We start from the raw sequence: 15,315 nt of genomic DNA, 5'->3' as shown, positions 1-15,315 counted from the left end.
ATATATATATATATATATATATATATATATATATATATATATATAATGACATTTTACATATAACAACACTATATATAACAACATTATTCTGTGCATTCAACATAGATGTTTAATGTTTAAAAATTTAAACATACATGATATACTAAGGGTGCTTTCTTGTCGAAACCTTCAACAATATCGGCTGTTTTCTCGATATAGAGTGCTCCAACAGTTCCAGGGACAGAAATACTTCCCTGAAATCGTAAGATTTATTCTCCTAAGATAATAAAACGCAAAACCCGAAAGCATTAAATATTCGGATTAAAGGAGGTCTTGTAAATGCCTCTGGGATAATTTAATTCTTTCTCATAAGTGGTTTGGACACGTTGACACTATCACATCTATTAATACTATATTTACTATATTTTTATACTATATTTATAATACTATATTTTTACTATATTATGTTATTAGATAATACTATATTTTTTGAAGCATTATTTTCTATTTCTGTTTGAAGCCGTTACAAAAAATTATGGAAAAACTACCTGTCCAACATCCAAATCAACAAATATTGGTGTTCGACCCACCCGAACTGCATAATTACAAAGAATACGACAGACCGTTGTTTTACCCACATCTGTTGGACCAACTATCATTAAGGATGGTCCACGAGCTTGTTCTTGTTGCATAACTACTGATTCAGCATGCTCACGTAGTTGTTCCAAAGCTGCATGTGTATTCAAATAAATGATCTAAAATTTGTCTATTTCACAACATTTTGTTTCATGTGTTTTATACTTGGAAATAAAGGAGATCTTAAGGGGACAAACACTTGTAAAAAAAATGTCGGAAAAATAGCTGTTAGAACGATAAATTCGAGTAAACTTTAAACTTTAATTAAAAAAAAGCTGATGAAAAAGTAACCACATCTTTCGCATTATTAAAATTCGCCACATTGCATTCGGATCATTTTATTGCCCATTTTCCCATGTTTTTTTGCTAGTGATTTATTATTTGCTTATTTTATATTTATTTTAGACCAGAGAAGTGATATTAGGCGAAAAGAATTATCGAGCGGATTATCTCATTTGCTTGAGCATAGATCACAAGAGCAATAGAAACGATTAACAAAGATATGTGTAACATCTCTAAAATCTATGATCCTATAGTGCAATTACTTAAGCACCAAAATTTCGAAATAAAATCCTCAACGAAAACCCTTATTCAAAACATTCTTAATGTTAACACTTGTAAACAAAACAACGATACATACCATTGGAGTCTGTTCGGCAACATACGCACTTTCTGTTTTCCCAACAAGTTCCACGACAGCCTTCATCCACGTAAACACAGCTACTCTTGATCCTGGAAAGTGTAATTTCTTACCATATCTGGAAGCTTTTCGCAAGCTCACAATTGAATTGAGGAATTTCGAATATGTGCATGTAAGTTCATACTGATTTAAATAAATTTTCGTAGCGCATAATTTCTTTTATGGAAATGATGATTTCAGATAAAAATTTCGGTACCAGCTGGAAAGATGTATTTTTTGTGCTGAATAAGCTCAGTTCCAAAAACTTCCGCACGTCCATCCACAAGTTCTAACATCACATCACCATTTGCGACCTAAAATATAACAGTGTTAAGTATTTCGTAGTTTAAGCCATTCTAATTCTCTCATTCTTCTTTCAGATTCCAGAAATACTCCTACTTTATTTTCTTATAAACTTTGGACCAAAGATAAATTAAATTGAAACGTAAATTTCAAATCTTTAAATAGAAATTAAAAACCTCAAAACGCAGTTCGTTATCCTCTTTTAAAGTAAATTCTTGGACAATTTGCTCCGGAGGCGATTTCGCTGACTCCATAATTTCTGAAGAATCACTGAATTACACATAACGTTTGTGTTATTTGTACAGTACGGTAACCTTCTAAACTCTTGCATGACTTTATGCATGTTTATTGATAGTTCGATGTAAAATATATAAATTCGGAAAGATATAATGAGAAATTTCCATTAACTGCTAAACAATATCCGTCAAACTCATCATTTTCAGCAAGTCATAATGTTAAACCTTACATGTATTGGTTAATAAAAGGTTTCAAGTGGTTTTAATTATTAATTTAAAGAAGAAGTTTATTAAAAGTCTCTCGAAACCAATTCCAAACTAATGCTGAATCCAATTATGCCCGAATGCGATACGCCAACGAGTAACGAACAAGAGGTCACAGCTAGACGTTAAGAATATACTTCCAGTTAATATCTGCATGTATGTTTCTTTTCATTCTTTGGGATAACTAACTTGTATTGTTATTTCTTAATTTTATCAATGTCTTATCATATTGTCTTTCCCGATTTGAAAGGATCTCTGACGTCTGCTTCAGTTTTTTACCATTCTTAGTTACTTTCATAACTTTAGAATATGCATTTACGAGTTCCTCAATACTTTACTGATTATTTTGTCATTCCTCTCGTTCTATGCTTTCTCCAATGTCCAGTTTACCTCTTTCTAACTTTATCAACTACTGTTTCGAACTTTAATATGTATCAAACTATGTATAGCACTCCGTAGTCAGTAGAGGAGAGGCTCAGCGGAATGTAAAACGGAAATTAATTTGGCCCATTTTTTAAATATATTTTCTGTTTCGTTTTTCTTCCTCATCATGATAATATTGAGGCTATGAATCCGGATACGGACGGGGCATGGGATATTCCAGCAAAACCGGAAGCTGTTTGGGTGTTCTTCTTTTGCTGAAATAACCTTTCTCTGGTCAAATTAACAGATGTCTTTTCCAGTTAAATGATTCGATAATGGACGTCATTAAATGATTCGATAATGCTGATGAGATTACATCGTAATTTCAGATTATTTTCAGGACAAGGAATATATCTAGTGGAATTGGAGTTGGGAACTATGGCCTTTACACAGCCAAAAACATCAGTGGAAATACCGCTAAAAGATAGTACCGAAAATGTAAGTAAATTTAGTTTTTAACGAAGTCATGCTGTGTAAAAGCCCTGATCCGTTTAGAGTAAACAGTTCGAGACAAATTCATGCCTCAGTCAAGAGGGTAGACTAAACGGAATGGTTTGACTGTTGTCATCCGTCTATCCCATGATGTGAAGTACATAAGGGTCAAATATTTAAATAACCCTGGTGAAATATTGCTGATGCAATGAAGAAATATTGTTGATGCATGCTATGATTAATTAGTTTGACTTTGGTTTTTTATATGTCAGCTGTAATTCATTCAATTCTTTTATGATCCAACGACTGAAAGCATAAAACGTGAAATTTAATTGTTAGAATTGTGGAATATAATACTAGGATATGCAACGATATGTGCGAGATTTCTGTGTAGAAATCTGGAATATAACGCAACGCTGGGAAGAATTAAATGGATTAACATACAATTTGCTGGAAAAAATTGTCAATAATCGTCTATGTCTCATGTATGCGCAATCAGTTGACGTTGCGGAAGAGAGAGACGTAGAGGGAAAAGAGCCTGAATCTGATCTAAGTACTTTGCTGCTCGCTGAAAAAGATAGCGGCTACAGGACCACAAACGTTGAATTGCAAAGAAACCGTTTGGAACAGGATGAAATTAGCAAAATCACCGAAAAAATTGTACGAGATGTGGAAGAACTGGTGGCACTGGTCAATGTGCAAATGTCGCGGATAGTTGATGAGCTCCAAAGCATGCGTGAACGACTTGCAGGATTGAAGAAATTAGAGAATATGCAAGGAGATAGACGAAATCTGCCTGGTTTAAAAAATCATAGATTAAAAGAGCTGAGTGAAATTTTGCCGCTTATTGTGAAAATGTACCAGGAAGAGCTGAAAGCAAAACGTGCTGCGCTTGACGATTTAGCTAATTTCAATAGTAGAGATATATTTTTGGCTATTACAGCATCCTGGTCTCACCAGGCTTTTATAGATCGTTCCACGTTGAGTCGATTATATGCTCTTGTTGTTTAAGTAAAATGTCACAAGAAAATTATCACGGGATTGATGTGTCAAAGTGTTTGCATACTTGTATAGAAATTGACATACTTCGTATCTTTTATGCTTGTAAGGACTCACTTTCTTCATCCACTAACTTCGTGGAAAAGTTCTTATGCCTTTCGATCTCAGTTTGTAGAAAATCTGATGGTTTTTAAAATTAATTTCTATAGTCTGTCTTTGATTATGTGAAATATTACCATCATTTACGTTGTCTTTGTTTCTTTATTTGAATAAATTTTCATAAACTCCAAAATTTTTGCAAAATAACAGTACTTGTGAAGATTAGAATTTTCGTCTGATTTCATAATATCAACTTTATACAATCCTAATAGGAATATTGTGGCGTAGAGAAATCATATGCTTTAGTTATCATCTATATTATACTCTTTTGCGGCTTAATTCTGGTTTTTTGCAGTGTCTTCAGTTTTTTGGAAGATCCGAATTTGAAAGACAGAAAAATAGGATGGGCGATGGTTCCATCGCATATGATCTCTTTTGCTTCATCATCCATTATATTTTTTTTTCAGCGTTGGAAATGAAAAAAAAAAAAAAAGGAAACGATAGTTTTGGCTGCGTTGATATGCAACGATGTTTTAGGAAATAATCGAATTGGATTTTGACAATTTGCCCGATGATGGTGAAGAAGTCCTTGCAATTTTACGTGGTGAACATGCAACACTAAATTTTTGGGTTGATTTAGCGGTAAGTATTCCTAGGTCTACAAATGTTTTTTAATTTTTGGTAGGTTATTAGCTTTAATAGAGAAATCATTTCTGTGGGAATTTCGTTCAGTTCTTTCTGTTCAGCTGGCTTACTATCGTCGCGGAAATGAAGCTGATTTTGTTCGCATATTGGAAATGAGTGGTTCAGAAGCAAGTCTGGAATATCCAGAATATCATCAGGATCAGATGCGAGCTCTAGATACACTTGCTGCTTATTATGTAATCCAAGTATGTTCTCCCATTTTGATTTTTTGAAGTTCATATGCTTAAGTTTTTCTCACAGTAGATTTCCAGCCATTGAAGAACATATTCTGCCTTTATTGTTTCAGGAGTGAAAAGTATCATTATTTGTAAATTTTTTTGACAAACTTATCTTGTACATGAAATCTTTACAGAGTCACAAGGAACGCAATAAGGACAAGAAAAAGGAGTGGCAAACGAAAGCGACATTGCTTTATACTACAGCTGACAAAATTATTATGTATGATACGTATCATCTGTTGGGGAGGGCTTATTTCTGTTTACTTGAAGGTAAAATTGATCAAGCAGAACAGCAGTTCAATTTCGTTCTTAATCAGGTGAATCCAATAATTTTTATATTTTGTTCATTTTATTGGGCATATAGATGGCGAAGTGAATTGATATTTTCTTAGTATTGTGGTGTAACACTCCATCTTACATAATTTAACGTGGTAATTATGGGTATTTTATGATACAGTTAAGTTTCAATTGCCATTTATAATGTTGTTTTGTAGTAAAACTTTACAAACTTAATTCTAAATACCACAAACACTGGGTACGATCAGAATTTTTATGAACCTTATTACTGAGTTTCGGAAGGTGAAATATGCTTTTTAGTTTTCGGATATTTGTCCTTATTGAATCTTCCTGAATTGTACAATTATAGATATTGTACAAAATTATAGAATGTGTCGGATATTTGTCCTTATTGATCCTTCCTGGGTTGTACAACTATAACTATTTTGCAAAACTATAGAATGGTATTTTCATTCAGGTTGGCGAAAATATACCTGCAACATTAGGTAAGGCATGCATTTTCTTTCAACGAAAAGAATATCGAAAAGCATTGAACTGCTACAAAAGTGTACTACGAAAAATGCCAGATTGTCCGGCAGACGTACGCTTGGGTATCGGTTACTGTCTAGCAAAATTGGGACGGCTGGACAAAGCAAGGTTGACAATTGCTGAAGTTTAATTTGCATGGCATATGATTATATCACTAGAATAAATAGAGCATTTTTCAAAATTTCGTCTCACCACAAACATAATTTTTTCAAGTTTCTAGAAAAATCAGTTTACTGGAAACAAATTCAGCTATTTTCTATAAATTTCATTATTTGTTAATCTTGGTACTTCTTAATTCAGTTCTTCAGATTAGCGTTCAAACGTGTCTTGGATTTGGATAAGGAAAATGTATCAGCTCTTGTTGCTTTGGCAATCCTAGATATGAATACATTGGAACAGGAAGCTATACGAAGAGGAGTGGAATCTCTTGGTCGAGCTTATCAAATAGAACAGGAGAATCCAGTTGTATTGAACCATCTTGCTAACCATTTCTTTTACAAAAAGGTAACTTATCTATTTATGTTTCCATAACTTTTCGCTTTTTTCGAATTCATTTCATTGATCTTAGAAAAAATGGCCGAAATTGCTATGATGTTACTCAATTTACGTTTGAAATCCCATATATTACTCATCGAGAACAGAGGGTTGTAAGTGGTTTTGGAGCGGATCATATTGTTGTGATTGTGATATCATGTTTTTTTTGTTTAAAAAATTGGTTGTATACTACTGTAACAATCTTATACACCTTTGATCTTATATACCGTTCTTTATATAATGCAAGTTAATGCACTGATTCAGGAACTGGACAGAGTGGAGCATTTAGCATGGCATGCATTTCAAATAACAGATAATGAAGCTATGCGAGCTGAGAGTTGTTATCAGTTGGCACGAAGTTTTCATCAAAGAGGAAACTTTGAGAAGGCTTTCCAGGTTGAGCATGATTTCAAAATCTGTATTAGATTGTCAATTGAATAGGCACTCATAATTGTTGTGGTTAATTAGTCACATTTTTCTAAAGGAAAGATCTTATTATGATTTTTGCGTTTCAGCATTACTATCAATCAACCCAGTTTGCTACAGCAAATTTTGTTTTACCTTATTTTGGCCTTGGACAAATGTATATTTATCGGGAAGATTATGATAATGTAAGTTTGTGAGTCAGAAATTTAGTCAATTCATGCAAATACGAAATCCCCCTATTCACATTATCATTGTAATATTTATTGAATGCTGTTTCCGTTCTCATCTCACAGGCTTCAGAAGTTTGCATCTCACAAGGCAAAACATGCAGCAGTATCGCTTTGGAATGCAATTATTCAAAGATTTCAGGCAATCCAATGTTTCGAAAAAGTTTTAAAAGGTTGCCCGACGAATTATGATACGCTGAAAATCTTGGGCTCACTGTACGCACATTCTGAGCCGGCAAATCAAAAAGAACGCAGTGAACGACGGAAGAAAGCTCGTGAAATTTTCAAAAAAGTTGTCGAAATGTGTCCGGATGACGTGGAAGCATTGATTGACTTGGCTCAATTAACAGAGAATTGTGATCCACAGGTTTTTTTTTCTTTTTTTTATTTGCAGTTATTGTTAGGAAGTACACATAGAATTCGTGCAGTAATTTTTTTTTTCCATAACTCTTATTTATGCGAAGTGTGTGTTTAGTCAAAATTGGAACTCCATTTCTTGGATTTTTTCTTTTTCAAAATGATTCATTTTGTCTGTATTCTAGAAGTGGCTAAGTAAAGGATAAACTACCTTCACCTTCATCTTCAGGTTTAAATTATAAAATATTTCAAAATTGAAGGATTGCTAGGCCAGACTAATCAGAGATGGATAAGACCTTCTCGCGTAATGTGGAATTAACGAAAAAGAGAGCGATACAAACTGTCTTTTTGTCACTTTAATCTTTCAGGGTTCCTTGGATGCCTATACAAAAGCTTCAACCTTCCTAAGTCAAATGATTGAAGTTGACGTACCACCGGAAATAACAAATAATGTTGGCTCACTATATTTTACAATAGGACAGTACGAGAAAGCTAGGGTATGCATTTCGCGGAATTAGTTTTATATGTTTTCTGATTTACTCTTTGCTGCTTTCATATAGTTTCGTTTTTTAGGAATATTTTGAAGAAGCACTAAAAGAACTTGGTGAAGTTGTTTCGACAGGACAAACGGATTTAGCAGCTCTGCAAACAACCGTTACTTATAATTTAGCGCGGAGTCTAGAGATGCTTTGTATGTTTGATGAAGCTGAACGTCTTTATAAAGGGATTTTGCAGGAAAAGCCAAATTATATTGATTGTAAGTTATTGTGACTACTATCACGAAGTTTAAAAAACCATTGCATATTACTGATTTTATAAAAGTCTTCCGTCCAAACAATATTGATGAAGCATTATAGTTCGATTCAAACTCTTCTCTAGATTTCTTCTTTCTGAACTATATGCATCATATGTTCATATGTGTTATCTGAACGAGGAATTTCATGTTGGAAAAGAAACCTTAAAATATTCTCTTTTCCTGATTACTTAGTCATTTTCCAGGTTACATGCGACTGGGATGTCTTGCTCGAGATAAAGGGCAAATTTATGAATCATCGGTCTGGTTCAAGGTATGCATTTTATAATCTTTTTTCACTGTTTTTTTTCTAAAATTTTGCTTCCAGTTTTTGAAATTTCCAAAAATTTATAGGAAGGGATGAGTGTAAACCAATCGCATGCTGATGCTTGGTCACTGATTGGAAATTTGCATATGTCAAAATTTGAGTGGGCACCGGCGCAGAAAAAGTTTGAATACATATTGAAACTTCCGGAATATCACGACGATCCATATAGCTTTGTTGCACTTGGCAATATTTGGCTTGAAACATTGTCTTCTATTCATAGAAAGAAAGAAAAGGTTTGCCCTTATCTTTATTTGATAATCATTATATTCTTGCTTGCATTGTCACTTAAAGTATTTATACCGCCGATATGACATTTATGAAGCATTGCTACAGCAAGTTTCAAGTCAAAACTGTTGCTTATATGTCGGCATTATAGGAATTTTTTTTTTTAGATTCCACCAATTTATTATGAATGCCATGGTTCTTTGGTATTTATCACAAATGCGTTTTTATCATGGTTTTAGATATCTGAAGTCGTAACCTAATTAATCTTCCACAATTTAGGACAAAGATTACCGTGAAAGAGCTTTGATGATGTATAGTAAGGCGCTAAAGGTACATCCGAGAAATATTTGGGCTGCCAATGGAATCGGTTAATGATTCTTTCTTGAGTTATTTGGAACATTTAATGTAATAATCCAATACGAAATTTAATCTCATTTCTGTTTCATTTCATTGCTTTGAAAAGTCAGTTTACAGCGGTTCAGGTTCAGTTTCTTCTCTCTATGATATCGTTGTTTTATTGTTTTTAGGATGCATATTAGCCCAAAAAGGGGCTATCCAAGAAGCAAGGGATATTTTTGCTCAAGTTCGTGAAGCGACAGCTGATTTCTCAGATGTTTGGGTTAATATAGCTCATGTTTACATGGAACAGAAGCAGTATGTCGCAGCAATTCAGATGTACGATAATTGTATAAAGAAATTTAACCGACATAATGATGTGTCACTTTTGCTATATTTGGCAAGAGCACATTATAAAGCTGGAAAATTTACCGAATGTAGACATATCCTTGAAAAGGTTTGTGCTTGTCGATTATCCAGTATTCAGAATTATTTCTATTTCTTTTAATCAGATAGGTTGTCATGAGCAATGTTGCTAACCTTCGGTAAAATTATAATACAATTTGAAATGCTGCTCATCATTTCGTATTCCGCTCATGACTGAAATGAATATTTCTGAATATCGAAATGTTTTTTCTTTTCTTTTCTTTTTTTTTACTACAGCAGTGTAATTCTTAGTAAATTACTGTAAAAAATTGACGCTGTTCAAGTTAATTATTTGACTGGAACCTTAACTATGAACTTATTATTGACCACTTGATCACTCCATCATTTAATTTGAACTTTAATTTTATATCCCACGATCGCTTGAAGGTTTTATAGGCTATATGTGAGGCACCGGATAACATGATGCTGAAATTCAACCATGCTTTTGTTTTGCAAAAATTAGCGACACAAATGCTTCGTGATGATAAATCATCACTGGAAATGGTGACTGGTGCTGTGGATGATTTGAGAACAGCAGCGACGTATGTTTCAGTTTTTTTTTCTTGGATTTTTATTAGATTGTTGTCCTTTTTTCTATTACTTTTAAATTTAACGCGGTTGGGTGGTATTTACGATTTCAGGATTTTTGAGTACATATCACGAAACAAAGACGATACAATGAGCCAGGCACGAGTCGTTAGCCGAACTGCTTCTGCTAGCGAAGCTCGAGCATGCTATGATTTACTTACACAAGCACAAACTTACCTGCAGCGAGCCAAGGTATATTACACGTTGTTTTAGCATACTTAATCATCATTTTTGCTTACATTATGAAAAGTAAATGATCTTGTGCGCAAACATATCACGTCTAGCTAGATTTCGAATTTTTCAGCTGACTTTGTTCATACGAATGGGAGGTATTATTTTTCTGTAATAAATGGGTGCAAATATACCTTAAATTATTATTTCTAGGCACAAGATGAGGAGGAACAAAGGCAGCGACAAAGGCAAGAAGAAGAACGACAAGCTCTCAAGCGACAACAAGAACAGGAAGCTAAAGAGCGTGAAGAAAAAGCTAGACGGGAGCTTGAAGTTCTGAAACAAATGCGGCAAGAATATGTGGAAAAGACAAAAGAGATACTTAGATTACCAACGGTATGAATAGATTTTTGAATTTTTTTGGAGGTTGCTTGTTTAGGTATAATTGTCTTCATTTCTATATTTTAAAAACAAGTTTTAAATTATAGATATAAAATTAATTGGTAAGGTAACTGGTAATTGCTTGATTCTTGGTTTGTTTTTCAAACAACATGTTTGTGATATTTGTAGATCGTTGAAGAAAAACGAGTACGTGGTAGTGGAAGGCGTCGTAAAGATCGTGAAGGTGATGAGTTCGTAAATGATGACAGCGATTTAGGTGATTGGAATGCAGCTGAAGGAGGAGAACCGCGGAAAAAGGTTTTTTTTTAAATTAGATAATTGGGTGGAGCGGCTTCTTTTGATGGAATTTTTGTCGAATTCTTTATTTAAGAAGGAAAGAAGGGGACGCAAAAAACGTGAACGCCGTGAAGTATCAAGTGGAGGGAGCGGTGGAGAAATGGATGAAGCGGAAAGCCGTAATCGCCGAGAAGGACGTAAATCAAAGAAAATGCGTTTCGACCACAGTGATTTTGAACTGAGCGCAAAACAAAAAATGAAAGGTTTCCATCATTTTTAATTTTCACGAAATTTTAATTTTATTTTGGGGTTGCAGTCGATACCTATTGAACTAGTAATTATGAATGAGTTTTTAGATTTCTCATGTACTTTTTTTGTAAATGTTTCTAGGTTATTTTTTATAATTTCTTTTTTGTTACGTGTTTTAAAATAAATGTATTTTTGTCGCATTTACTATTCCATTCCTATTTGTCGTATTTCTAATCAGATATTTACGTTTTCCAGTGAAAAGTCGTGAATTTGTGCAGTCAGATGAATCAAGTTCGGATGGGGATGTCAACAAACCATCGAAATCACGACTTTCAGATGATAGTGATGTGGCTGGGTCGCCTGGACCGACAAAAACTGCTGAAAGTGATAGCAGTGCTGCGGAAGATGCTGCCCAACGAACAGATTCTGAAAATGATAGGTTTATACTTTTTCATTTATTTGGAATTATAGATTACGTAGTTAAGTCAATTTATTAAAAAGGGTGAATTGATGTGGGAGCGAGAATTGGAAACAATAACTTGAATGATTTTAATGCTGTACAAAAATATAGGTGTCGATTTTGGCTAATTGTTTCTATTACATCAGACGACTTTGGTTTTTGTTGTCGAATTTAATCGGTGAAATTTAATTAAACGTATCGTGTTTGATTCTTTACGCCCATAATTATTACGATTAGCAAGACTTGCTTAGGTTTTCATTTTATGCTCTCTCGGTGCTTACTAAGATCACAATAGCATTGTAAGATCCGCATCCTTGAATCGCCGTTCCCAAAGTTGTTCCCAACTTGAATCGTTGTTTCCTATTCGACATCTGCATTTTATCCAAAGGCTATGTTTAGGTATAAATGCTAAATTTTGCACCAAACAAAATTTTAGAATGAACTTTGTCGTTTTTCCTCTCACAGTAGATGAAGTGAACCAATGTATGATTAAGTAACAAGTAAATGGACGAGTATAATTAGATTTTTCCAGCCTCAACTTGCATTCGAATGTTCATTTCATTTGGAATTTAATTACTGCTTTATAAAGAAATAAGTAATTTGGAAATAATATTCAGTGAGAATGGCCAACCAAAAACAAAACATATAACCAACAGTTCGGATCAAAGCAGTGCGGAAAGCTCAACGGAGGATCGAGCACGTTCACCTAGTGATACCGATGATGATGAAGTCGAAAAAACATCTGTAAAAGCAACCAAAAGGAAACGAATTGTTTCATCAGATGAGGACGGCTCAGAAAATAACGAAATTGTTGAAAATAATACAGGTCTTGGTGACAATGGCGTTGACGAAGATGCTGGTTTCGCGATAGCTGATGATGACTGAATTGGATTTTATTCTATAGAGTCATTTAAAATTTTATTGCCTAGGATGGTCCGAACTTTTTTTTGTGATTGCTGTGATTTTTAAATTGAATTTGCTAATGGTTTTTGTTGGAGTTCAATTTCTTTTCAATTTTTTAGAAAATTTAGTCTCATTTTTAATTTTTTGGAACGAGAGATTATAACTCTGTTGAAAGTGTATGCTATAAGATTCTATCTGAATTTAAAATTCATTCAGCTGGATTCGTTTTTCACTTTATTCGGTACACTTAATTTCAGTTCATAGAAATGTTGGTTTCATTTCTTCTAAGAAAATGATTGTTTATATTCGGAGATGGGCACGAGTTGGCTCATATTTACTTTCCAGAAATCAGATCATAAATTTATTTTTTTCTTCGTAAAAGCACGGATTTGAATTGAAAGAGGCGATATAGAGCAATTTGTTTAATTAATGTTAACTTTTTTAATATCTTGGAGATATGAACATCTGCAAGAATTTATCCTTTTTTCAATTATTATAAACCATTTTTCAGTCCGTGCACTAGCTATGTTCGCTTTGCTATTATTTCAATAATATGAAAAAATCGGGAGATCTCGATGACGAGTTATTTTCATAGCTTTTGCTATGTTCATTTCTGCATAAAATAGGTTCATTTTGACAAAATACTACAAACAAATTCAAATTTAGCAAACCAAAATCTCAAAAATACAATGAGATCAGTGAATGAGACTTCTGGAAATTGCTATTACATTCCATTTCTTTTAGACTGAATCACAATAAAGTTTTGGTAAATCACACTCCTAAATCAATCCACTAGACATAAATATTGGCTCGTAGTTGTTTACGCCATTTGCTACGTCTATTTTGAAACCATACCCGAACTTGCGCTTCTGATAATCCAAGTCGTTCGGCGAGCATTTCGCGCTCTGGAAAGTTTGCAAAAAGTCCCGGTAATTTTGCAAATTTTAAGATTCCAAATCTTTCTAGTATTTTCAAATTCAAAAATTTTTTGAAATCACATTTAAAGAGATCTTCCTCACTCTAAATTCACAGCAAAAGACTTAATTTGTGAGATTCAGGTTAAGTTGGTCACCTAATATTTCCAGAGTGTTTATTAGCTTTATCACTAAGCTTTATTTATAATCAAAGGAATTTATAGATGAATATTTAAGCGCATATAAATTCGCAAAAATGTCAGTAGATTGTTTTTGTGACGATATTAAATTACTTTCATCTTACCTGTTCCAACCATATACTGTTGCTCCTCAAAGGCTTTCTCCAGAATTTTAGTTTGTGAAACACCATAAATAGTTCGTTGTTTACGACCTTTACCAGTTCTTTCATCATGTTGATGACGATTAGATGTAGAAATATCGCAACGTTTATTTAGAGTAGATCCACTGCAATGTTTTCGAAGCAAACGATTAATGGAGAAATCTGATGATCGTTTCATATCTGTTCCCATTGAATTATTATCGGAATTATTTTCATTGATTAAAAATTGTCTATGAAAATTTGTTGTAGTTAAAGGATGTCTGATAGGAGTTATCCATTCTGTTGGTTGTTGAAAACCTTTAATTTCTGTTATCTTATGATTAGAGGTTAATGTAGAAATGGTTGATGCAGGTGATGTTTGAGGAGTAAACATTGACTTAGAAATATGTTGATCTAATTGAAGTAATGTTAATGGTAATAAACTTTCCAATGATGGTAATAAAGGATAACAGGTAGCATTAACATTTAATATTGGTTCCTTTATAGCATTTAGTTCAGAAAAAATATTTAATGTTTCCGGATTTTGATTGCTACTAATTGGACTGAGATTTTGGGATTGTTGCAGGAGTTGTTGTTGTTGTTGGAATGTCGATGATGTGTTAAATAGTGAAGAATAAAGCGTAGATGGAGCAGTTGGTGTAACCGGAATTGTGAATCTGGTACCAAGAGAACATTGATTCTGAGTAACTGATGGATTCACATATGATGCCAGAGTTATAGCAGCGTTACAAGGTGATGCATGTAGGCACATATCTTTTTTGGCATACAAAATCTGAAATTTCGTTTTTTTTTTTCTTTTTTGCTGCAAATATCAATATCAAAATGGTACATTTAAAATTATCAAAATTATCTTTTGAAATGTGAAAATCGATTGATTAGATTAATTGGAAATTATCTTTAATAATGCAAAAATGCATTACAAAAACGAAGAAATCTTAACCAAATTACCATCAAAACATTGAAATAAATATAAGGAAATGATCACTTAACTTACATACTATTACTAAAATCATACATGAAACTAACATTATATCCTCCTCAGAATATCATTTGTGTGTAAATGTGTGTGTATGTGTATGTATGTGTATGTGTATGTGTGTATGTGTGTGTGTGTGTATATGTATATGTGTATGTGTATGTGTGTATGTACGTGTGTATATGTATGTGTGTATGTGTATATGTGTATGTGTGTATGTGTTTGTATGTGTATGTTCTAATTTTTATGTTCAATAAATTATAATATCTAATTCAGGCATGTCATATTCTCTAGAAAATGAATTATTTAACTATATTCATGCTATTGAATCGTTTTTTGTAACATAAATATTCTCATCATAATATGCATATTATATCATTAAAATAAGCGATATTAAATGTATGCAAATATTTGTTAAAGTTGGACTATAAAGTTTAAAACTATTGAAATTCTATCATTTATTATCTTCAAATGTTATATGAACAATTTCCCCTCTATAATTATTAGTAAATTTATCACAAAAAAAAAATATGCAAGAAATTATGTTAATTCATTATTACTTTAAAAAATAATTAAAAAATTTTCT

General features: G+C 33.0%; 3 protein-coding genes across 3 annotated transcripts in view; 1 reads left to right on the top strand and 2 right to left on the bottom strand.

Annotated features, from left to right (window-relative positions):
- LOAG_18127 (Clp1) overlaps positions 1 to 1,861 on the bottom strand; it is a 5,039-nt gene extending 3,178 nt beyond the window's left edge. Inside the window, exons 1-5 of the mRNA XM_020450795.1 lie at positions 1,774 to 1,861; positions 1,512 to 1,608; positions 1,256 to 1,347; positions 528 to 734; positions 135 to 233 (exon numbers count right to left, since the gene is read on the bottom strand). Coding sequence (XP_020305483.1) covers positions 135 to 233; positions 528 to 734; positions 1,256 to 1,347; positions 1,512 to 1,608; positions 1,774 to 1,851 — 573 coding nt within the window. The 5' untranslated portion in view covers positions 1,852 to 1,861. The remainder of the gene's footprint in view (positions 1 to 134; positions 234 to 527; positions 735 to 1,255; positions 1,348 to 1,511; positions 1,609 to 1,773) is intronic.
- Positions 1,862 to 2,826: 965 nt separating this feature from the next.
- On the top strand, positions 2,827 to 12,555 carry LOAG_06832 (hypothetical protein; the record flags this gene model as incomplete). Its single annotated transcript, XM_020447261.1, has 22 exons — positions 2,827 to 2,958; positions 4,588 to 4,692; positions 4,797 to 4,940; positions 5,108 to 5,290; positions 5,728 to 5,906; positions 6,107 to 6,302; positions 6,597 to 6,728; positions 6,848 to 6,943; positions 7,128 to 7,352; positions 7,711 to 7,839; positions 7,916 to 8,099; positions 8,342 to 8,409; positions 8,490 to 8,696; positions 8,968 to 9,055; positions 9,216 to 9,481; positions 9,847 to 9,992; positions 10,092 to 10,230; positions 10,423 to 10,605; positions 10,780 to 10,908; positions 10,982 to 11,150; positions 11,392 to 11,575; positions 12,214 to 12,555. 22 exons carry the CDS (start codon positions 2,827 to 2,829, stop codon positions 12,479 to 12,481), a joined length of 3,552 nt encoding a protein of 1,183 aa, XP_020302490.1. The 3' UTR covers positions 12,482 to 12,555.
- Positions 12,556 to 13,256: 701 nt separating this feature from the next.
- On the bottom strand, positions 13,257 to 14,524 carry LOAG_06831 (homeobox domain-containing protein). Its single transcript, XM_003142367.2, has 2 exons — positions 13,718 to 14,524; positions 13,257 to 13,404 (listed from the first exon to the last, which is right to left on the bottom strand). The coding sequence occupies exons 1-2, from the start codon at positions 14,502 to 14,504 to the stop codon at positions 13,292 to 13,294; spliced, it is 900 nt and encodes a 299-aa protein (XP_003142415.1). The 5' UTR covers positions 14,505 to 14,524; the 3' UTR covers positions 13,257 to 13,291.
- Between the last annotated feature and the right edge of the window lie 791 nt (positions 14,525 to 15,315).

Source organism: Loa loa (genome assembly GCF_000183805.2).
Source record: "Loa loa unplaced genomic scaffold supercont3.201, whole genome shotgun sequence".
Classification (NCBI taxonomy): domain Eukaryota; kingdom Metazoa; phylum Nematoda; class Chromadorea; order Rhabditida; family Onchocercidae; genus Loa; species Loa loa.
Note: the sequence above shows the minus strand (reverse complement) of the source record. Positions and strands in the feature narration are given on the sequence as shown.

Bases quoted from the DNA above. Each gene is read 5' to 3' on its own strand.
- LOAG_06831 (XM_003142367.2), bottom strand. From the start codon at position 14,504: ATGTGCCTACATGCATCACCTTGTAACGCTGCTATAACTCTGGCATCA. The intron at 13,405-13,717 runs GTAAGATGAAAG...CAAACTTTCCAG, and splicing joins ACAGTATATGGTTGGAACAG to AGCGCGAAATGCTCGCCGAA.